General features: G+C 44.4%; 1 protein-coding gene across 4 annotated transcripts in view; it reads left to right on the top strand.

Moving 5' to 3' along the window:
- LOC126092191 (testis-expressed protein 10 homolog) overlaps positions 1-25,193 on the top strand; it is a 180,712-nt gene that overhangs the window by 49,246 nt on the left and 106,273 nt on the right. For 3 of the 4 annotated variants that reach the window (XM_049907673.1, XM_049907672.1, XM_049907674.1), the window contains exon 3: positions 2,800-3,009. The exons of the other annotated variant lie outside the window; for it this stretch is intronic. In XM_049907673.1, coding sequence (XP_049763630.1) covers positions 2,800-3,009 — 210 coding nt within the window. The remainder of the gene's footprint in view (positions 1-2,799; positions 3,010-25,193) is intronic. 4 annotated transcript variants of the gene reach the window in all.

Genomic DNA, 25,193 nt, shown 5'->3' with positions numbered 1-25,193 from the left:
TCTGTAGCCAGGGCGAACGGCTTATTGGGGTCAAAAGTAGCCAAACAAGGCGCTGATATGAGGAGGCCCTTCAACGAGGTGAACGCTCCCTCACATGCAGGCAACCAATCAAAAGGAACACCCTTGCGCAGAAGGCAGTACACGGGGCAGACTATGGTGGAAGCCCTGGGAATGAACTGGTGGTAATAGGCAATCTTGCGTAAAAAAGCTTGTAACTCCTTCGACCAAACTTCCTAGCGGCTGGACGCTGTGCCGAGAGATGGTGTAGCCCACGTACTCAATGGACGGTTGGAAGAAGTTTGACTTACGCAGGTTGCAACGCAAGCCCACGGACCTGAATTTGAGAAAGAGGGTTCGAAGGTTGTGCAAGTGTTCCTTCGTGCTGCGGCCCGTGACAGTTATGTCGTCCTGGTAATTAATACAATGAGGGATTGTCGACATGACGTGCTAAAGATAACGCTGGAAAATCAGCGGGGCGCTGGATATTCCGAAGGCCAACCGCTGGTATTGGTAAAGGCCAAACGGGGTGTTGACGACCGCCAGCCATTTGGAGTCCTCATCAAGTGCTATCTGATGATAAGCCTCCGAAAGATCGATTTTCGAAAAATATTGGCCTCCCGCCACAGCGGAGGACAATACATCAGCACGACGCAAAGGATAGGTGTCCACCACCAATAGCGAATTAATGGTGGCCTTGAAATCGCCACAAAGACATAATTTTCCCGAGGGTTTCCTGACAATAACGAGGGGTGAAGCTCACTCACTAGAAGAAATGGGTGAACGACCCCGAGGGCTGTCTGCCGGTCTAGCTCTGCTTTTATCTGAGGGCGGAGAGCCGAGGGGATATGCCTCGCACGTAGAAAACGCGGGCGAGCCGACGCCTTCAATGTTAAGTGAGCTTCAAAGTCTTTAATACGCCCCAGGCCCTCCTCAAAGATATCTGGAAAGTCAGCGATCAAAGATTCTAATGATTGATAGGGAACGTCTTTGGAGACCAACTGTATGGTGTCAGTGATAAAAAAACCGAAAGCTTCAAAGGCATCGAAGCCAAAAAGGTTAGCGGAGCTCGCATCACTGACAACAATAAAAGCAATAGGCCGAGTGACTGATTTGTAAGTCACGTCGGTAGTGAAATGACCCAGTAGGGTAATGAACTGTTTACCATAACCGTGTAGACGCCGGTAAACTTGTGCCAACAGGGGCGACCCAAGGTTGGAGTAAGTTTGTGCATTCAACAAAGAAACTGCCGCGCCTGTATCTACTTGCAGTTGTAATCGGTGCGACTGAACCGACACCTCGATAAAGAGTTTGTGTGCCGATGCATCGGGAGCCTGGCCCGATGAAACCTCCTGAATGTCAACGTCCATGTCCTCTGTAACTGCTTCCTTCGATTCTTTTGAGGCCGAGTGGCAAACTTTAGCAATGTGTCCTTTTTTATTACATTTGCGACAAACAGCCCAATGCTGGGGGCACTCTGACCGATCATGATGTATATAGCACGACGCACAGGACGGTAACAGGGGCCGGCAGCCGGAACTCCGTTGACGCACCGCGCGGGAGCGGCCGTAACGGCCGGATTGTACCGCTCGCACGTCGTCCACCCCGGACACAGTGGACGCGGCTGCGCCCGCGCCACCCTGAACTGCTACGATGTCGCCCCACGCTTCCCACTGTTGACCTGCGGCGTGAGAGACTTCACACGATTGAGCAGTGGACAGGACTTCCTCGAGGGAAGGGTCTTCCAACTGCAGGGCCCGTTGCCGGACCTCCCTATCCGGGGCCGAACGAACAGCGACGTCGCGCACCATAACGTGGGCATACGACTCTCGCGACTGCTCCGTGACAAAATGACACTTGCGACTAAGACCGTGCAGGGTAGTGGCCCACGCCCGGTAAGACTGATGGGGCTGTTTCTTGCACTGATAGAACTCGACCCTAGCCGCCACAACGTGCGTGCAGCGGCCATAATATGAAGACAGCAATGAACACAATGCGTCAAAAGACAAGGATGAGGGTTCCTGCAATGGCGCCAGCTGCCGCAAAACTTGATACAGCGAGGGAGATATCCGAGACAAGAAGAGAGCACGACACACCTCCGCATCGGCAACATGAAACGCCTGGAAATGCTGCCGAAGGCGATGTTCGTATGCGTCCCAATCCTCCGCCGTCTCGTCATACGGGGGAAAGGGAGGAGGGAACGGCGCTGGAGCAGACTGCATGGAGAGCAACGCCGGAAGCACTTGTTTCGTGGCTGCCATGAGCTCCGTCTGCTGCTCAACCAAAACCCGCACTAAATCCTCCATGCCATGGATAAGCTGTGAAACCGGAATGACGATGCAACACGGGAAAGAACGACCCTACTCGTCACCAATTGTGTAGTAACATTCTTCACGTTTTACGTCGCACTTCACTTAGCGTAGACTGGGACTGTGTCCTAGGTGTGCCCGATGTGAACTCAATGGGCACGGCCCGTGCTGCCTGAGTTGTTGTTGTTGTTGTTGTTGTTGTTCCGCCAGCAGAGGTCGCGGCCGAATTCTCGCGTGCCCTCTGGTGGACGGGACTCTACTTGCGGCAACTACCGTCCGTGATGCGCCCTGCCGATGTGCACCTCCCGCGATCTTTCTGATGGCTACTGCAGTATATGTTCATTACAAAGATAGGCATGTCTAATATTGTTGTGGATAATCAGTGTGCAAAACTGATAGACCTAAAGTGCATTAACTGATATTTGTAAGAGTGCATGATTATGTTTGATGAAGGTGAATGTACAGTCATAAATTTGGAATTTCATTTGTCCAGGAGCTTCTTACTAGACTGCAGCATCACAATAGCTCAATGCGTCAGGATGCTATACGGGGTCTGGCTGAACTGGTGGCAAATTTTTCATCAGAAGTTCTAGATGGTGTGCACTTGCCCCAAGTGATTGAAAATGTTACTCGCCTTTCTCTAGAGTGTGAATCTGCTGTTCGTAGAGAGGCAGTGAAACTTCTTGGATCAATTTTCAAAAAGGTAATTGATGTATCTTTGTAGAATTCATCTTGGAAAATTAGTTTCGTATCATGATCCTAAAAATAAGTAGAATTTATTCAATAGAAACAACATTGATATTTTGTGTGTGTGTGTGTGTGTGTATGTGTGTGTGTGTGTGTGTGTGTGTGTGTGTGAGAGAGAGAGAGAGAGAGAGAGAGAGAGAGAGAGATAGAGATAGACTGTGTGAGTGAAGTTATCCCGGCGGGGTCAGGGATTTTCACCTGCCTCGAGATGACTGGGTGTTTGTGTTGTCCTCATCATTTCATCATCATCCAGGAAAGTGGCGAAATTGGACTGAGCAAAGATTGGATAATTGTACGGGCGCTGATAACCACGCAGTTGAGCGCCCCACAAACCAAACATCATCATCAACAGTTCACGGCTTTCATTCGTCTGTATATCTCATTGTGTTTGTCTGTTATTTAGCATCTTCTTTCTTTTAACTTACCTTGTGAGATTTTGTGAACTATTGAGAGATTTTCAATCTATTCACCTTTTCCATTTGAGCCTTTAATTGACTTTGTGAATAACGATTATTGATTTAACCCCTGATTTTTGTGTATTTGTGTCACACATCCTTTAATATAGAGTTAACAGTGTTCAGCAGTATCCAAAATGAATATATCTAAAATTGTTTCATTTGATCAGTGTCATCATTTTCAAACTTCTGACCATATTGCTCAAGTTCTTATTTTGATTTCCTTTGGAGATGAAACTAAAAACCTTTTGAAATTTTCCATAGAATTTTATTGTTTTCAACCTTCCTCTCTTTCAGAACATTTATCATTTCTTTCAACCATTAGTGACAAGGAGATTTGTTTGTGTCTGACATGTTTGACAGTCATCTTGCATAGCCTGTTTTCTTTTGTGTGTGATCTAGATGTACTTGAAATATCGTTCTGCATTTGGTTGCATTCAGTTGCTGACTTTTGTTACACAGACCTTCATAAACTCTCTTCATGCATGTGATGATTTCTTTTCAGTATTTTTCTTAGGATTTTCTTCTCTCTCTTTTTCATCTATATCTACATGGCTACTTTACAAATAACACTTACGTGACTAGCGCTGGGTTTCTTGAACCAGCTTCACACTAATCCTCTGTCATTCCACTCTTGAACAGCACGTGGAAGAAAATGAACACCTATATCTTTATATGTGAGCTCTGATTTCCCATATTTTATTATAATCATCATTTCTTCCTATGTATCTCAGCATCAACAAAATATTTTCGCATCCAGAGGCGAAAACTGGTGATTGAAATTTCGTGAGAAGATCTTGCCGCAATGAGAAATGCCTTTGAACAAAGTCCATCCCATATCTTTTATCATGTCTGCAACACTCTCTCCACTATTTCTCAATGAACACAAAATGTGCTGCCCTTCTTTAAACTTTCTCAATGTACTCCGTTAATCCTATCTTGTAATGGTCCCACATCATGAAGCAGTGCTTCAAAAGAGGATGGACAGGTGTAGTGTAGGCAGTATCTTTAGTAGATCTGTTACATCTTCTAGGCGTTCTGCCAGTAAAACACAGTCTTTGCCTCACCTTCCTCACAACATTTTTTTGTGTGTTCTTTTTCAGTTTAAGTTGTTCGAAATTGTAATTTCTAGGTATTTAGTAGAATTTATGGACTTTAGATTAGATTGATTTTATCATGTTAACACAGTTGAGTGGGTTCCTTTTAGCACTCATGTTGATGACCTCACACTTTTCATTATTTGGGGTCAATTGCCCATTTTCACACCAAACAGATATCTAAATTATTTTGCAATTAGTTTTGATCTTCTGATGAATTTACTAGACGATAAATGACATCACCTGCAAACAACATTAGATGGCTGTTCAGATTGTCTCCTAAATCAGTGATAAAGAGGAGCAGCAGAGGGCCTAGGACACTACCTTGAGAAACACCAGAAATGGCTTCTGTTTTACTCAGTGACTTTCCATAAATTACTATAAACTGTGTCCTCTCAGGCAGAAAGCCATGAGTCCAGTCACATAACTGATATGATATTCCATAATAGCACAGTTAGAGGACAAGATGCTTGTGCGTTATGGTGTCAAAAGCCTTCTGGAAATCTAGAAATAAGGAATCAGTTTGAAATCCGCTGTCGATAGCATTCAGCACTTCATCAGAGTAAAGATCTACTTGTGTTTCACAATAACAATTTTTTTTATAAATCTGTGTTGACTATGTGTCAAGTCACTGCTCTCTTCAACTTAATTCATAGTGTTCAAACACAATATACACTCCTGGAAATGGAAAAAAGAACACATTGACACCGGTGTGTCAGACCCACCATACTTGCTCCGGACACTGCGAGAGGGCTGTACAAGCAATGATCACATGCACGGCACAGCGGACACACCAGGAACCGCGGTGTTGGCCGTCGAATTGCGCTGGCTGCGCAGCATTGGTGCACCGCCGCCGTCAGTGTCAGCCAGTTTGCCGTGGCATACGGAGCTCCATCGCAGTCTTTAACACTGGTAGCATGCCGCGACAGTGTGGACGTGAACCGTATGTGCAGTTGGCGGACTTTGAGCGAGGGCGTATAGTGGGCATGCGGGAGGCCGGGTGGACGTACCGCCGAATTGCTCAACACGTGGGGCGTGAGGTCTCCACAATACATCGATGTTGTCGCCAGTGGTCGGCGGAAGGTGCACGTGCCCGTCGACCTGGGACCGGACCACAGTGACGCACGGATGCACGCCAAGACCGTAGGATCCTACGCAGTGTCGTAGGGGACCGCACCGCCACTTCCCAGCAAATTAGGGACACTGTTGCTCCTGGGGTATCGGCGAGGACCATTCGCAACCGTCTCCATTAAGCTGGGCTACAGTCCCGCACACCGTTAGGCCGTCTTCCACTCACGCCCCAACATCGTGCAGCCCGCCTCCAGTGGTGTCGCGACAGGCGTGAATGGTGGGACGAATGGAGACGTGTCGTCTTCAGCGATGAGAGTCGCTTCTGCCTTGGTGCCAATGATGGTCGTATGCGTGTTTGGCGCCGTGCAGGTGAGCGCCACAATCAGGACTGCTTACGACCGAGGCACACAGGGCCAACACCTGGCATCATGGTGTGGGGAGCGATCTCCTACACTGGCCGTACACCACTGGTGATCGTCGAGGGGACACTGAGTAGTGCACGGTACATCCAAACCGTCATCGAACCCATCGTTCTACCATTCCTAGACCGGCAAGGGAACTTGCTGTTCCAACAGGACAATGCACGTCCGCATGTATCCCGTGCCACCCAACGTGCTCTAGAAGGTGTAAGTCAACTACCCTGGCCAGCAAGATCTCCGGATCTGTCCCCCAGGACAGGACTACATCCAGCATCTCTACGATCGTCTCCATGGGAGAATAGCAGCCTGCATTGCTGCGAAAGGTGGATATACACTGTACTAGTGCCGACATTGTGCATGCTCTGTTGCCTGTGTCTATGTGCCTGTGGTTCTGTCAGTGTGATCATGTGATGTATCTGACCCCAGGAATGTGACAATAAAGTTTCCCCTTCCTGGGACAATGAATTCACGGTGTTCTTATTTCAATTTCCAGGAGTATATGTTCCAAAATTCTGCATAATATAGATATGAATGGTAGGGGGCCTGTAATTTAGTGGATTACTTCTCTTGGCTTTCTTGAATATTGGTGTGACATGTGCAACGTTCCAGTCTTTGGCTACAAATCTTCTGTTGAGCGAGTGGTTGTACACGATTGTTAAGTATGGAGCTATTGTATCAGCATACTCTGAAAGGAACCCTACTGGTACACAATCTGGACTGGAAGACTTGCTTTTATTGAGTGATTTAAGTTGCTTCACTGCTCCGAAGCTATCTACATCCAAGTTACTCATGTTGGCAGGTGTTCTTAATTTAAATTCTGGAACATTTGCTTGTTCTTCTTTGGTGAAGGCTGTGTTTAGTAACTCTGCTGTGGCAGAACTGTCATCAATAGTATTTCGATTGCTAACACACAGAGAAGGCTGTGTTTAGTAACTCTGCTGTGGCAGAACTGACACCAGTAGTATTTCGATTGCTAACACACAGAGAAGGCATTGATTGTTTCTTGCATATTTTACATACGAGCAGACTCTCTTTGGACTTTCTACCAGGTTTTGAGACAAAGTTTTGTTGTGGAATGTATTATAAGCATCTCACGTTGAAGTCCGCACTAAATTTTGAACTTCTGTAAACGATCACCAACCTTGGGGATTTTTACATTAATTTAAATTTGGCATGCTCTTTTTGTTGTTTCTGCAACAATGTTCTGACCTGTTTTGTGTACCACGGGGAAGCAGGTATGTCTTCAGTTGCTGTTGACAATGTTTCTGTGAGTTCATGCCACAAAGGGTCTATACTTACAGTGTTAATTTGGAAGGAGTGGAGATTGTTTCTCAGTAATATGTCAAGCGAATTTTTATCTGCTTTTTTGAATAGAGATATTTTTCATTTATTTTTTGAGAGTTTGGGTGTTACATTATTCAATGTCGCTATGACAACCCTGTGTTCACTAATGTGTGTATCCACTTTGATGCTCATTATTAATACAGGAATACTTGTTGCTAAGAGTTTAAGTGTGTTTGGACAACCACTTGCTATTCAAGTGGGATCATGAACTAACTGCCCAAAATAATTTTCAGAGTATGCGTTAGCACAATTTTGGATGGTGATTTATGCATACCTCCAGATTTAAACATGTATTTTTGCTGATATGTTGAGAGTGAATTGAAGTCACCAGCAACTACAATTTTGTGAATCGCATATGTGTTTGAAATTAGACAAGTTTTCTTTGAACCTTTCAACAATTGCATCATATGAGTTGAGTGGTCAATATAGGGATCCAACTATTAATTTATTTCAGTTGCCTAGAATGACCTCTACCCATACTAACTCACCAGAAGTATCTACTTCAATTTTGCAACAAGGTAAACTACTTCAAACAGCAACAAAGGCACCACTGCTAACTGTATTTAGCCTATCATTTCTGAACACCATTAGGTCCTTTCTTAAAATTTCAGCTGAACTTATCTTGGCCTTTTGCCAGCTTTCAGTGCCTGTAACGATTTGAGCATCAGTGCTTTCTACTAGCGCTTGGAGCTGTGGTACTTTCCCAATTACGACTGTTATTTGTATGGTTTCTAGATCGACTTTGTCCCTGCGTGTGTGAGCGGCACCCTTTGTGAAAAACAGAAAGGGCTTCAGTCTCAGAGATACACTAACAGGTCATTCCATGTCAATTCAACCAATTTGAGAAAATGTTCCAGCTGATAGCCTCAGATTTGGCTGAAATTTAGCACACCAATGCTACCAAGTGTAGAACACTCATGTACAAATTTTTAAGTTCCCCTGCCAATTAGTTCCAGAATTATGACTTCTGAAAGAAGGTGGCGTGACTCGGAAATTGCAACCCGCATCTGGCAATCTATCTTCAGACCCAACTTCAGGTCTTAATAACTTTGGAACTATTCCACACAGTCCAGTGAAATTTTTACAACCCAGTAACATCCACTTAGAGAACACACTCTATGAATCAAAACACCAACATATTTCTAAGGGAAAATAAAAAATTCCAAAATGTGATTAAAAAAGTGTAATACGTTAAAAGGTACATACTGTAGGTGCCCTCTGTGCCAAATATAATTCACTCAAAAAGGATATAATTTTTTTGTGGTAGGCTTATTGTGGCCTAAACATACACAGAACTCATCTTGCCCATATCAGTCACACAAACAGCAAGTGATATCCAAGCCAAATTTCGAACACAGCATAAGTTGTTGTTGTTGTTGTTGTGGTCTTCAGTCCTGAGACTGGTTTGATGCAGCTCTCCATGCTACTCTATCCTGTGCAAGCTTCTTCATCTCCCAATATCTACTGCAACCTACATCCTTCTGAATCTGCTTAGTGTATTCATCTCTTGGTCTCCCTCTACAATTTTTACCCTCCACACTGCCCTCCAATGCTAAATTTGTGATCCCTCGATGCCTCAAAACATGTCCTACCAACCGATCCCTTCTTCTAGTCAAGTTGTGCCACAAACTCCTCTTCTCCCCAATCCTATTCAATACCTCCTCATTAGGTACGTGATCTACCCACCTTATCTTCAGCATTCTTCTGTAGCACCACATTTCGAAAGCTTCTATTCTCTTCTTGTCCAAACTAGTTATCGTCCATGTTTCACTTCCATACATGGCTACACTCCATACAAATACTTTCAGAAACGACTTCCTGACACTTAAATCTATACTCGATGTTAACAAATTCCTCTTCTTGAGAAACGCTTTCCTTGCCATTGCCAGTCTACATTTTATATCCTCTCTACTTCGAACATCATCGGTTATTTTACTCCCTAAATAGCAAAACTCCTTTACTACTTTAAGTGTCTCATTTCCTAATCTAATTCCCTCAGCATCACCCGACTTAATTTGACTACATTCCATTATCCTCGTTTTGCTTTTGTTGATGTTCATCTTATATCCTCCTTTCAAGACACTGTCCATTCCGTTCAACTGCTCTTCCAAGTCCTTTGCTGTCTCTGACAGAATTACAATGTCATCGGCGAACCTCAAAGTTTTTACTTCTTCTCCATGAATTTTAATACCTACTCCAAATTTTTCTTTTGTTTCCTTTACTGCTTGCTCAATATACAGATTGAATAACATCGGGGAGAGGCTACAACCCTGTCTTACTCCTTTCCCAACCACTGCTTCCCTTTCATGCCCCTCGACTCTTATAACTGCCATCTGGTTTCTGTACAAACTGTAAATAGCCTTTCGCTCCCTGTATTTTACCCCTGCCACCTTCAGAATTTGAAAGAGAGTATTCCAGTTAACATTGTCAAAAGCTTTCTCTAAGTCTACAAATGCTAGAAACGTAGGTTTGCCTTTTCTTAATCTTTCTTCTAAGATAAGTCGTAAGGTCAGTATTGCCTCACGTGTTCCAACATTTCTACGGAATCCAAACTGATCTTCCCCGAGGTCGGCTTCTACCAGTTTTTCCATTTGTCTGTAAAGAATTCGCGTTAGTATTTTGCAGCTGTGACTTATTAAACTGATAGTTCGGTAATTTTCACATCTGTCAACACCTGCTTTCTTTGGGATTGGAATTATTATATTCTTCTTGAAGTCTGAGGGTATTTCGCCTGTCTCATACATCGTGCTCACCAGATGGTAGAGTTTTGTCATGACTGGCTCTCCCAAGGCCATCAGTAGTTCAAATGGAATGTTGTCTACTCCCGGGGCCTTGTTTCGACTCAGGTCTTTCAGTGCTCTGTCAAACTCTTCACGCAGTATCTTATCTCCCATTTCGTCTTCATCTACATCCTCTTCCATTTCCATAATATTGTCCTCAAGTACATCGCCCTTGTATAAACCCTCTATATACTCCTTCCATCTTTCTGCCTTCCCTTCTTTGCTTAGAACTGGGTTGCCATCTGAGCTCTTGATATTCATACAAGTGGTTCTCTTATCTCCAAAGGTCTCTTTAATTTTCCTGTAGGCAGTATCTATCTTACCCCTAGTGAGACAAGCCTCTACATCCTTACATTTGTCCTCTAGCCATCCCTGCTTAGCCATTTTGCACTTCCTGTCGATATCATTTTTGAGACGTCTGTATTCCTTTTTGCCTGCTTCATTTACCGCATTTTTATATTTTCTCCTTTCATCAATTAAATTCAATATTTCTTCTGTTACCCAAGGATTTCTATTAGCCCTCGTCTTTTTACCTACTTGATCCTCTGCTGCCTTCACTACTTCATCCCTCAGAGCTACCCATTCTTCTTCTACTGTATTTCTTTCCCCCATTCCTGTCAATTGTTCCCTTATGCTCTCCCTGAAACTCTGTACAACCTCTGGTTCTTTCAGTTTATCCAGGTCCCATCTCCTTAAATTCCCACCTTTTTGCAGTTTCTTCAGTTTCAATCTGCAGTTCATAACCAATAGATTGTGGTCAGAATCCACATCTACCCCTGGAAATGTCTTACAATTTAAAACCTGGTTCCTAAATCTCTGTCTTACCATTATATAATCTATCTGATACCTACTAGTATCTCCAGGATTCTTCCAGGTATACAACCTTCTTTTATGATTCTTGAACCAAGTGTTGGCTATGATTAAGTTATGCTCTGTGCAAAATTCTACAAGGCGGCTTCCTCTTTCATTCCTTCCCCCCAATCCATATTCACCTACTATGTTTCCTTCTCTCCCTTTTCCTACTGACGAATTCCAGTCACCCATGACTATTAAATTTTCGTCTCCTTTCACTACCTGAATAATTTCTTTTATCTCGTCATACATTTCATCTATTTCTTCATCATCTGCAGAGGTAGTTGGCATATAAACTTGTACTACTGTCGTAGGCATGGGCTTTGTGTCTATCTTGGCCACAATAATGCGTTCGCTATGCTGTTTGTAGTAGCTAACCCGCACTCCTATTTTTTTATTCATTATTAAACCTACTCCTGCATTACCCCTATTTGATTTTGTATTTATAACCCTGTAATCACCTGACCAAAAGTCTTGTTCCTCCTGCCACCGAACTTCACTAATTCCCACTATATCTAATTTTAACCTATCCATTTCCCTTTTTAAATTTTCTAACCTACCTGCCCGATTAAGGGATCTGACATTCCACGCTCCGATCCGTAGGACGCCAGTTTTCTTTCTCCTGATAACGACGTCCTCCTGAGTAGTCCCCGCCCGGAGATCCGAATGGGGGACTATTTTACCTCCGGAATATTTTACCCAAGAGGACGCCATCATCATTTAATCATACAGTAGAGCTGCATGTCCTCGGGAAAAATTACGGCTGTAGTTTCCCCTTGCTTTCAGCCGTTCACAGTACCAGCACAGCAAGGCCGTTTTGGTTAATGTTACAAGGCCAGATCAGTCAATCATCCAGACTGTTGCCCCTGCAACTACTGAAAAGGCTGCTGCCCCTCTTCAGGAAACAGCATAAGTAGACCATAATATAATATGTGGCAAAATTTCAACTTGTTATTGCAAGGCATTTGTGTATAATAAAGATGTATTTGGTTACGTTTCTTTTAACACGATTTAGCAAGTAATAGTGATGATGCAGACAGCTTGTTTCAGATAAAGCTGCAGCAATTGTTGGGAACCATTAGGCAACAGAAAGTTAAACAATGGTAGTTTTCAGGTACAGAATGAGTCATTGTCAGGCACAAACAACAATGAAAACGAGCAACAATTACAGGTTACTCATGTTTTTAGATTCTTGTTCAGACTGGTCAGTACTGTTGTGGAAAGTCAGTATGGAGGTAGAAGAGTGTACTAGGTGTGCTTTTGTTCAAACAAGTTGCAGTATTGGTAGAGCACAAGCATCTGAATGTCATAAAACAACATATGGAACAAAGTGTGGCATTCTCTTTGTACTGTATGATCTGGATGAATCGGACCAAGATTTGTTGCTATGAAGATCTGGGATACGCCCTATGGGAACAAGAAGTACGGTTCCAGAAAACTTTAGTGTTCGTTATCATCATATGAAAGTGTTTCTGGATAAGTATTCTTTCGTGCAAAGAAGTTGTTTTGATCCATTTTGGATTCATAAGAAGACAGTGAAGTGTAGCCTCAGAGAAATTGATATAAAATCAGTATTGAAAGTGAATCAGTGCATGGGACTTAACATGAAACCAGGACAAAAGTTACGTTCCAGGTGTGTTACACTGCTAAAAAATGAAGAATATTCTGATAATTTACATGACAGAGATGAAGAGTATCAGCCACCTACAACCACAGCGGATGAGCAATTAAATACTTCAGTGCCTGCTCTTGGTTTGTCTCCCATGAAGACACACAATGTTGGAAAAAGAGACAGTCCCAGCTATGGTAGAAGAAAACTACAAGCAGTTCAAATGTAATTAAAACACAAAATAGCTGACACACTAATGGTGGAAGAGGAAGAACTATTTGCTCCAAAGGAACAGAAATCGTGCCAGAAATGCTCTGATTTGGACAAAATTGTCCAGGATTTGAAAGAAAAATGTGCCATATCCACACGCCAGAGAAAAGTAGCTATTCTTATACTTGCACCTTCCAGCTGGTCTATTGACTACACTGCAAAGGAATTCAATGTTTCTACATATATGGTAAAGCAAGCTAGGAAAATAAAAGCAACCCAAAGAGTGCTTCCACAACTTCAGCAGGCTCAGGGTAAGCAATTGAGTTCAGAAATAAAGGTGCTAGTGTCGGAGTTTTATGAAAATAATGACTACAGCTGAATAATGCCTGGAAAAAAGACTATGCAACGGTGAAAATGGGAAATGTACGTGTACAGATGCAAAAAAGACTGTTGCTATGCAACATATCAGAACTATATGTAGAATTCAAGGAAAAGTATCCCAATACCAAAGTAGGTTTATTGTCTTTTTTCAATCTTCGGCCAAAATGGGTTGTGCCTGTAAGTGCAAGGGGCACACACAATGTTTGTGTATGTGAGACCCATCAAAATGCCCCCCCAGGGGGTCCACAACTCTTTTGTGGATACGTGCGTAGCGAGCACGGGACCCCGAGCTAATGTGGCCCTCCTTCCTTTCCGGGCTGCATACCTTCCCTTTCCTCATCCTTCCCTCTCCCCCATTTTCGCCCCCCCCCCCCCTCACCTCTGGCTCTTTCCTTCCCTTTCTCCCCCTCTGGGAGTATGGTTTGTGCCTACGTCCGGAGACGGACGCTTTAAACTATTACAAATTCCTTGCTTTCTATACTTGCAAGTCTTCGTCCTTCCTCTGTCCTTCTCTTTTCCTTCCCGCTTCTCTCTGCACTTTTCTCCGCTGTGGCGTTTGAGACCCCTCTTCTTTCCTTTCCCTTTATCTTTTTTCCTCCCTGTGCGTGTCTGAAGGCCGACCCACACACTTCCATGCGTAGCCGGTGACGGGTTAACGTGTAATTCCCCGCCCCGGATAGACAGGTAGGACACGTACGTACCCCCTGGTAACGGCCAGGCCCAGGGAGGGGTGATTACCTGAGCTGATACCTTCCGAAAGTGCCGATTGGTCCCTCCGTCCGTTTGTCGGGAGGTGTGACCTGAGGTGTGAACAATCACCTAAGGCGGGAGTGCCCTCAGTGAGGGGCCCCCACAAGGGAGGAGCGCGCCATCGGAGACGCTGGTAATCATGGGGGATTCTTCCGCAATGGTTTCCTCACCTTCCACTATGTCTGCTCACAAACGTAAGTATACTGAGTCTCAGCCACAGACAGTTCTTCCATCGTTGCCACAGTTCCTTGTTGTTTCTCGGTCTGACGAAGGTCACAACTTCTCCACGGTCAACCCTTTCATTATTCAGAAAGATGTCGACGCAATTGCAGGTCTTGTAAAGTCTTGTTCCAGATTACGGAATGGCACCCTGTTGTTAGAAACAGTCAGTGCCCTCCAGGCACAAAAATTGCTGCGTACTTCTCTGCTCCGCACCTTCCCTGTCCGGGTGGAACCGCACCGTACCTTAAATTCCTCGCGTGGAGTCGTTTATACACGCTCCCTCGATGGTTTGTCTGACGAAGAAATTCAGCACTACCTGTCTGACCAGGGCGTAACGGCTGTTCATAGAGTTATGAAACGGGTTGACACGAACATCATTCCAACCCGCACTGTCTTCTTGACAGTTGACAAAGTTCAACTCCCATCGAAAATCAAAGCAGGCTATGAGATAATTTCCATTCACCCTTATGTCCCAAACCCTACGCGTTGCTATCGGTGTCAGCGGTTCAATCACACCAGCCAGTCCTGTTCCAATCCGGCCAAATGTGTTACGTGTGGCAAGGATGCCCATGAGGGTGCTTGTCCACCTCCATCCCCTCGCTGCATCAACTGTATGGGTGACCACGCTGCTTCCTCTCGAGATTGCCCCGTTTTTAAGGACGAAAAGCTTATCCAGGAAATAAGAGTGAAGGAAAAGGTGTCGACCTTTGCTGCTCGAAAATTATTCGCCAGTCGCAAGCCCACCGTGCCTCAGACAGGAAAATATAGCACTGTCCTTGCTTTTCCTCGGCTAACAAAGGAGGCGGCCACGCAGACTTGCGACCTCACCTTTAGTGCCACGGTCGTCAGATCGGCCAGCGCAAAGATCGCTCGTTCAACCTCACCACTTTCGCCTGCCCACTCTATGGCTCACCCTTCGTCGGGTTCTGCTAAATCTCGAGCCCAAAAGTCAGACGCCAAGTCTTCGAAAAAAGAGCATACTCGTGAAGAGTTTTTACGTACCGCAACTTCACAACCATCGGTTCCTCCTTCATCTAAACATCATACTTCCAAGAAGGCTACAAAGACACCCAGTTCCTCTCCTTCTCCGCCAAGGCGTGTCCCATCTACAGCACCACCTGGCGGAAATCGCCCTCGGCCGTCTTCTGTGTCGTCGAGGCGCACTGCTGGTGGCCGGTCAACCGGCGATCGCTGGTGGCAGGGGCTGCTCCTGACCAACCTATGGATCAGGATCTTCTGCCTTCGGCTGAATGCCATTCCATGCTGTCGGTCGCAAGCTCTGAGCAGTCGTTGAGTTGACAGCACCCTTGGTCACATTCCTCCATTTTCTGTTCACCCTATGTCCATTATCCACTGGAATATCTGCGGCATTCAAGCCAATCGGGATGAATAGTCGGTCCTCTTACGATCCTACTCGCTGGTCATCTTCTGTCTTCAGGAAACAAAGCTGCGTCCCCATGACCACTTTGTTCTCCCTCATTTTCAGTCCGTCCGATATAACCTCCCCTCTGTTGAAGATACTCCAGCCCATGGAGGACTCATGATTCTTCTCCATGGTACTCTCCATTATCACCCAATCCCCTTAAACAGTTCCTTCCAAGCTTTCGCCGTCCGTCTTTCCCTTTCTGGATACACGTTCTCTCTTTGTACTGTACACATTCCATCATCCACACCAATGGCACGAGCTGATCTCCTTCATCTTCTTGGTCAGCTTCCACCCCCCTATTTGCTGGTTGGGGACTTCAATGCCCACCACCCGCTTTGGGGATCTCCACATCCTTGTCCACGTGGCTCTCTATTGCTAGACGTCTTCCACCAAGCGGATCTAGTTTGCCTCAACACTGGGGTCCCCACATTTTTGTCTGCCTCCACGACAAATTTATCTCATTTGGACCTTGCGGTCGGTACTGTTCCGCTAGCTCGGCGCTTCGAATGGTTCGCCCTTGATGATACACACTCGAGTGACCACTTTCCATGTGTCCTTAGACTGCAGCCTCCACTGCCATATATGCGCTCGCGACTCTGGAAATTTGCCCAAGCCGATTGGACACTTTTTTCGTCTCTAGCGACATTTGATGACCGTTGCTTTCCCAGCGTCGACGATGAGGTCACACATATTACCGACGTTATTCTTACAGCTGCGGAACGTTCAATACCACGCACCTCCGAATTGCCCCGGCGCCCCCCAGTCCCTTGGTGGAACGAGGCATGCCGTGACGCAATACGTGAGCGACGACGTGCTCTTCGCATTTTCCGTCACCATCCTACTTTGGCCAACTGTATCCGCTATAAGCAGCTCCGTGCGCGATGCCGTCGCGTCATCCGCAATAGCAAGAAGGCAAGCTGGAAATTCTTTATTAGCTCATTTAACACCTTCACTCCCTCCTCGGAAGTTTGGAGTCGGCTTCGACGGTTCTCAGGCGCGCCTAGTTTCTCCCCAGTCTCTGGGCTCACTGTCGCGCATGATACCTTAGTGGACCCCATCGCAATTTCTAACTCGTTGGGTCAGCACTTTGCTGAGATTTCGAGCTCTTCAAATTACCCGCCAGCGTTTCTCCCGAAGAAACGTGCAGCAGAAGTGCGACATCTTGCTTTCTCCTCTCAAAATCGCGAAAGCTACAATACTGTTTTCTCCATGCGGGAACTCCAACATGCCCTCTCTTCTTCTCGCTCCTCCGCCCCAGGACCGGATGGTATCCATGTCCAAATGTTGCTGCATTTATCAACTCATAGTCTGCGTTACCTCCTTCGCCTTTATAATCGAATTTGGACCGACAGTACCTTTCCCAGACGGTGGCGGGAAGCTATTGTCGTTCCCGTTCCGAAACCTGGAAAGGACAAACATCTCCCCTCTAGCTATCGCCCCATTTCTCTCACGAGTAGTGTCTGTAAGTCTTTTGGAGCGTATGGTGAATTACCGTTTAGCTTGGTGGCTGGAATCCCGCAGTCTTTTAACACCAGCCCAATGCGGATTTCGGAAGCATCGTTCTGCAGTTGACCATCTTGTTGCTCTCTCCACTTATATCATGAACAATTTTCTCCGGAAACGCCAAACGGTAGCAATATTTTTTGATCTGGAGAGAGCATACGATACCTGTTGGAGGACAGGCATCCTCCGCACACTGTTCTCTTGGGGCTTTCGAGGCCGGCTGCCCCTTTTTCTTCGCGAATTTATGGCAGAGCGCACTTTTAGGGTGCGGGTGAACACTACTCTCTCCCGTACTTTCTCCCAAGAAAACGGGGTACCCCAGGGATTCGTGCTGAGTGTTGTACTGTTTGCCATTGCCATAAATCCAATTATGGATTGTCTCCTTCCTGATGTCTCGGGCTCCCTCTTTGTGGACGATTTTGTGATCTACTACAGCTCTCAACGGACCAGCCTTCTTGAACGACGTCTTCAAGGATGTCTCGATCGCCTCCACTCGTGGAGCATCGAAACCGGCTTCCGTTTCTCACCCAGTAAGACCGTTTGTGTCAATTTTTGGCGACGTAAGGAGTTTCTTCCGCCCTCCTTACATCTAGGTCCTGTCAACCTTCCGTTTTCAGACGTCGCTAAATTCTTGGGTCTTATGTTTGACAGAAAACTGCACTGGTCCTCCCACGTTTCCTATCTTTCGGCTCGCTGTCTGCGATCGCTTAACACCCTCCGTGTCCTGAATGGTACCTTCTGGGGAGCGGACCGAGTGGTCCTTCTCCGCCTCTATCGCGCCTTAGTGCGCTCAAAATTGGATTACGGAAGCATAGTCTACTCCTCTGCTCGGCTGTCTATTCTTCGGCGTCTCGACTCTATCCACCATCGTGGATTACGTTTAGTGTCTGGAGCTTTTTACACTAGCCCTGTGGAAAGCCTTTATGCTGAGACTGCTGAACCTCCGCTGTCCAATCGGCGAGCAGTCCTCCTGAGTCGTTATGCTAGCCATCTGTCTTCCATGCCTGCTAATCCAGCCCATGATCTTTTTTTCGACGCCTCCTTTGATGTAGGGTATGCAGGCCGCTCCTCCTCCCTACTACCCCCGGGAGTCCGCTTCCGTCAATTGCTCCATTCTCTTTCCTGCCGCTTTCCGAAAACCTTCTTGACAACTTGGGGTACAGCACCGCCTTGGCTCCGTCCCCGAATCTGCCTGCTCCGTGACCTTTGTCAATTTCCCAAGGATGGTACCCCTACACTTGTTTATCGTCGGACATTTGCTGCTCTATGTGCAGAAATGACGGACGCCACATTTATTTACACCGACGGCTCGAAAACATCGTTAGGTGTAGGGAGTGCCTATATTGTTGGCGACACCCCAAATCGCTTTCGGCTTCCCGACCAGTGTTCCGTTTATACTGCGGAGCTCTACGCTGTTCTCCAGGCTGTCCACTACATCCGCTGCCATCAGCGGATACAGTACGTTATCTGCTCAGATTCTCTCAGCTCTCTCCTCAGTCTCCAAGCTCTTTACCCTGTGCACCCTCTGGTCCACCGGATTCAGGACTGTCTGCGCTTGCTCCACCTGGGTGGCGTCTCGGTGGCGTTCCTCTGGCTCCTGGGACACATTGGTATCTGTGGGAATGAGGCGGCCGATATAGTGGCCAAGGCTGCAGTCTCTCTTCCTCGGCCAGCTATTCAGTCGCTTCCCTTCACCGATCTACGGAGCGGTTTATGTCGCAAAGTTGCTCATTTATGGCATGCGCATTGGTCAACACTTCCCCGTAATAAATTGCGGGAAGTGAAAGCCCTTCCTTGCACTTGGACCTCTTCCTCCCGAACGCGTCGTCGGGAGGAGGTAATTTTAGCTAGACTCCGGATAGGGCACTGTCTTTTTAGCCATCGACATCTTTTAAGCGGTGATCCTCCCCCACTTTGTCCCCACTGCTCTCAGATGTGGACGGTAAGACACCTTTTAATTGAATGCCCCTATTTTAATCCGTTACGCTCCCGTCTACAGCTATCGCCTGATCTATCGTCGATTTTAGCAGATGACACGCGCTCAGCCGACCGCGTTCTCCAGTTTATTAGTGACAGTGAAATGACGTCAGTCATTTTAAGCTTTTTTTGGGGACAACCACCCCCTTTCTGTAGTGGATTTTTAAGCATTCCTTCTACTTTTAGTTTCTCCAATTTTATGACTTTGTTCCCATTGCTGCTGGTTTTCAATTTCGGTTTTTTACTGTCTTAAGTCACGGGCTGGGCGCTAATGACCGTAGAAGTTTTGCGCCCTAAAACAACAACAACAACAACAACAACAACAACAAAAAAACATCAAAATGCTAAGCTGATGTTTGCTGCTGTAAAGGATTCTGGTCTGGATTATAAGGGTGCAATGAAGCTGCTAGTGTGTGACATCAGTTCCCACCAGTGCGTGATAGACAGGTGTGAAAAGTGTCCTGGTAAGGCAAATCTTGCAGAATACATGAATAACAAACTATATCGTGAACTCCTTATGGATGACGATGAACTTGTTTCTTATAAACAATGGACACACGTGGATCGCACAACTCGTGAAACAAAGCAAAGTACAGTGGAAGATTATGTTGAAATGTGTTGTCAAAAAAGGGACAAACTGACCACACACAGCTTTACAGCTCCAGTTTTTTAAGGATAATTTGAAACAAGATGAAATTCTAGTAATACTATGCCATCCAAGGATATCATTGGGACAGGAGTCAAGCAACTCTCCAGCCTTTTGCGATTTACTATAGAGGTGAATCAGGTGATGTGTTTGTCATGAACCTGCGAATTTTTAGTGACTATTTAATTCATGATGCCATTGCAGTTCCTGCCCACATTCGCACTGTCATGGCATATGTGAAAAACAAGCTGCCTCACATACATTTTGCTAAATACTTCAGTGATGGGACAGCTAGTCAGTACAAAAACTGTAAAAGTCTCAAAAATTTATGCATGCTTTACCATGATATTCAGATTCACGCAGAATGGAATTTTTTCGCAACGAGTCATGGTAAAAATGTATGTGATGGTATTGGTGCTACCATTAAGCGCATGGCATCACGAGCTAGTCTTCAGCACCCTACAGGAGGTCACATTCTAACACCTCTTCAATTATTTACCTGGGCACAGAAAAATATCTCTGGCATACAATCATTCTATGTTTCGAGGTGAAATCAGTCTAAGAGTTGCTGAAAAGCAGACTAGAACACGTTAAAACTGTTGCAGGCACAAGGAGCCATCATCACTTCTCTCCAGCAGACTCTGACAATGTGCAGATGAGCAGACTGTCCGGTTATAATTATAGGTTCATACACAACATGTGTCTTCACAGTGTGACTGACTCAGGATTCAGAAGCAAAAGCAGCAACATACAACCAGGTTGCTGTGTTATTGCTGTTTATGATGACAAATTGTACTTAGGATGTGTTGCAAAGTGCTGTTAAGCAGAAGGTGATGTATTTGTGAACTTCATGGCACCAGCAGGACCAGCAAGATCATTTCATTTCATTGGCCATGTTTGGCAGACAGGTGTTGGATTCCTTTTGAACATATTCTTATGTTCCTACCACAGTGTCAGGGAGACAGTACAATTTGCCACTCAGTGTACAGAATAAAATAGCTAAAGTGTGGGAGAACTTCTGTTGGAAGCACAATCGACTGGTTTTTAGCAGTTAAGGTGCAGTAAACATTAATGATGGGTTGTGTTAACCTGTCTATATGTTGTTGCTCAGTGATTAAACAGTTGTGGGAGAGGATAAGAAGAGGCAAAACAGTTTACGATATGTTTTTACAAAATTGTGTTGTGGAACAATGGCCACATCACCAAATACATCTGTCAACTTCCATTGTACACAAATGTCTTGCAATAACATGCTGAAATTTTGAGATATATATCATTATGGTCTACTTATGCAGTGTGTGAAATTTGGCTTGGATACCACTTGTCCCTTTTGTGCTACCACACTTCGAAAATCCATGTTTTTCAGGTAATTTTTCCAATTTTTGTATTTTCGTGTGCATGTAACTTTTTTGTGACTGATATGGGCATGATGAGTTCTGTGTGTTTAGGCCACATTAAGCTTACCACAAAAAAAATTATACCTTTTTGAGTGAATTATATTTGGCATAGAGGGCACCTACAATATGTACCTTTTAACGCATTAAATTTTTTAAATCACATTTTGGAATTTTTTATTTTTCCTCAGAAATACGTTGTTGGTGTTTTGATTCATGGAGTGTGTTCTCTAAATGGATGTTACTGGGTTGTAAAAATTTCACTGGACTGTGTGGAATAGTTCCAAAGTTATTAAGGCCTGAAGTTGGGTCTGAAGATAGATTGCCAGATGCGGGTTGCAATTTCCGGGTCACGCCACCTTCTTTCACAAGTCATAATTCTGGAATTAATTGGCAGGGGAAACTAATACTTTGTACACAAGTGTTCCACACATGGTAGAATTAGTGTACTGAATTTCAGTCAAATCTGAGACTATGAGATGGAGCCCCTGGTTGAACTGACATGCAATAATTACCCTATAACCTAAAAAACCGCCCAATGTGACAAAGCCTTAGTTACCTGTGTAGCGGCCTCCTGTGTGTGATGGACATCTGGCCTATTTAGCGGAGCCCGAAACCACACCACCCTATGCCACAAGTCAAGGAATCTGCTACCTACAATAAGAGGCCCCATAACACCGTAGCTACAGGCTGAGATGTTTCTACTGAAGCAGGACAAGTGGCTGCATCTGGCTGAGGGACATTGTCAGCCACAGACAAGCATTAACCTGTTTGTCAGGCTATCCAGGGAGGCATTACGTTTGTCTCCCAGCGAGACTGTTGCAGCCTAAGGCAACCTCCCACTTGACAGCAGGTAAGGGGTCAACGTCAGTCCAAGCAGTAACTGGGCTGGCCATCTGTGCAGACGGTTTGGCAGACATACTACTTGTTCTGGATGTTCATTGGATCCCCCCAGTCAGTACACTGCTGTGATTCCCAACCACTGCAGCCTCAAGCTATGTAACCAAATCCAACACAGCCTGGAACTGAGAGCAAAGTGTCACCTGCGTAGCCCGCTTCTGCACACAGCAATTACAGTCCCTTAGACTATTTCCGGCTTCAGGTGTGTGTGAGAGTTGCATTTGTGTGTGTGTGTTTTTTTTATTCTGGACAAAGGCCTTGTTGGCTGAAAGCTTATTTTGTGGCTCTGCTATATGGTGAGTAGCAATTATCCTTCTCATAATATTGTTACAGTCCATCCTGGATTTTCCATTGTTAGATTAACATATGGTAGCGAAAGCTGGGTGGATTCAGGTTACCTTATCAACAAGGTTGAGGTTACGGATATGAAAGTAGCTAGGATGATTGCAGGTACTAGTAGATGGGAACAATGGCAGGAGGGTGTCCACAATGAGGAAATCAAAGAAAAAGTGGGAATGAACTCTATAGACGTAGCAGTCAGGGCGAACAGGCTTAGATGATGGGGTCATGTTACACGCATGGGAGAAGCAAGGTTACCCAAGAGACTCATGGGTTCAGCAGTAGAGGGTAGGAGGAGTCGGGGCAGACCAAGGAGAAGGTACCTGGATTCGGTTAAGAATGATTTTGAAGTAATAGGCTTAACATCAGAAGAGGCACCAATTTTAGCACTGAATAGGGGATCATGGAGGAATTTTATAAGAGGGACTATGCTCCAGACTGAACGCTGAAAGGCATAATCAGTCTTAAATTATGATGATGATGATGATGATGATGATGATGATGATGATGAGATTAACATACAGATATTCAAAAACCAAACTACCAAAGCACACAGGTAGGATTCAATAATTTTCTCCCGGTTAGGAACTTGTAAAATGTCACAAAACTGTTTACTTTCTCACACAAATGAAAACACAAGAACTGTGTCTATTAAATAAAATAAAATAGAAAGAAACATTCCACATGGGAAAAATATATTAAAAACAAAGATTCCATGACTTACCAAACGGGAAAGCGCTGGTAGACAGACACAATAAAAAACACACAAACACACACACAGAATTTCAAGCTTTCGCAACCAACGGTTGCTTCGTCAGGAAAGAGGGAAGGAGAGGGAAAGACGAAAGGATGTGGGTTTTAAGGGAGAGGGTAAGGAGTCATTCCAGTCCCGGGAGCGGAAAGACTTACCTTACATCCTTTCGTCTTTCCCTCTCCTTCCCTCTTTCCTGACGAAGCAACCGTTGGTTGGGAAAGCTTGAAATTCTGTGCGTGTTTGTGTGTTTTTTATTGTGTCTATCTACCAGCACTTTCCCTTTTGGTAAGTCATGGAATCTTTGTTTTTAAATATTAAATTAATGTGCAGAAATTCAAAAACTAAATTACCAAAGCACATAGATGAAACTTATATAATTCGCTCCTGGTTAGGAACTCATAAAATGTCACAAAATCAGTTACTTCTATTGTTTCAGTCAAATATAGGCACTCCGCTACTTATAAACATTCTAATTTTATCATGATAATGTTGCTGCTTTTCGTGAGAGGAAATAAACCTTTCGCTACACAGTATTATCCAATGTATGAGCCATCTTGTGTCTTGAATTTTTTTGTCTCATTGTCATATCTGTTCTTTTGTATTATCTTAGTCTAAGGTATTTGGATTTATAGACTTTTTTTTTTTTTGCCATACTACGTATTCAAGAAAACCATCTTCTTGCCTTAACATCTCTTTAGACCTAAAGATTTCTTCATTAATTCATGCATGGGCACTAGTTAGTGAGTACATTTAGTTTACACATTTTATGGTTAAAGGAGAAATTCTTTCAGAGGGACTTCTTGTACCAAGTCTGTTATTCTTTTCTCTACAACAAAAGCTATCTTATAGTGAGGCATGCCTTTAATTATGCACTTTCCAGGTTTCTCTTAGAGTAAATCTTGTACTTTCAAATTTGATAATGTATTGATCCATAAAACTTGTATAACCAAATTGCTGCACTTTGGTCAATGATTTTTGTCAGCTATTTCAGTTTTACAACTTTTTAAATAGTTTCAGTATTCCATTTCCAAGAAACTGAGATTCTAATTTTTTTCACTGCATGTTGGTTAAAGGTACCCAAAAGCCAGTGGCCCAGCACTTGATAACCTGGGAGCAGTTCTCTCTCTCTCTTTGTCTTTTTTTCTCTTTCTGTTCCACATATTTATTGAAAGTATGTGCATTCCAGGACTTAAGATTGAGAATGTGAGTCCCAAAACTCTGTAATAAATGTCTGTGTTATGTACTACTGTTAGCTGTAATGTAAAGATTTTACTCATGTAAAACATGATTTGAATTTCAGTATTATGGAAAGTGTAATTAATATTCACCATATAGCAGAGATGCTGAGTCGCAGATAGGCACAACAAAAAGACTGTTTTGTTGTGCCTATCTGCGATTCGGTGTCTTCGTCTGCTATATGGTGAGTAGCAACTATCCTTTTAATAATATTGTTACAGTCCTTCCTGGATTTTCCATTGTATGATTTGAATTTCCACGCAGTCAAACTGAAGTATGTTCACTGTGCTTTTATGAACTATCTTGAGCTAATGCTAGAGTTTCTTTCTACACAAGTCAACTTACTCCTCAGGATTCCTTGAGTGCATCAGAGAGAGTCTTTTAGACAATTCACATTTGCACCGTCTTCCAATGCCAGCATTGCCTTCTAGGTATATCTTTTGACATCGAGAAGGCCTATGATGATACTTGGAGCATCTTATCCTGGAGCAGCTTCACGAATGGGGTATTCGTGTTTGTCTTCTTATTTTTATTCGGTCCTTTCTTCTCGCCATGATATTTTAGGCACTGAATTGGGGACGTCCTGTCTGATCCCTTTGAGCAGGAGAATGGTGTCCCTCAAGGAAGCATTTCAAGTGTGACTGTCTTTGTCATAGCTATTAGTGAAAAGTCCTGTCCAGTGTTCTTTGTTTGTGGATGACTTCTTTGTGTTTTGTTCTTCTTCAAGCCTCGCAGCAACAACACATCAGTTGCAACTAACTCTTCAACATTTGGA

This window comes from Schistocerca cancellata, chromosome 7 (genome assembly GCF_023864275.1).
Source record: "Schistocerca cancellata isolate TAMUIC-IGC-003103 chromosome 7, iqSchCanc2.1, whole genome shotgun sequence".
NCBI classification, from domain to species: Eukaryota; Metazoa; Arthropoda; class Insecta; order Orthoptera; family Acrididae; genus Schistocerca; species Schistocerca cancellata.
Note: the sequence above shows the minus strand (reverse complement) of the source record. Positions and strands in the feature narration are given on the sequence as shown.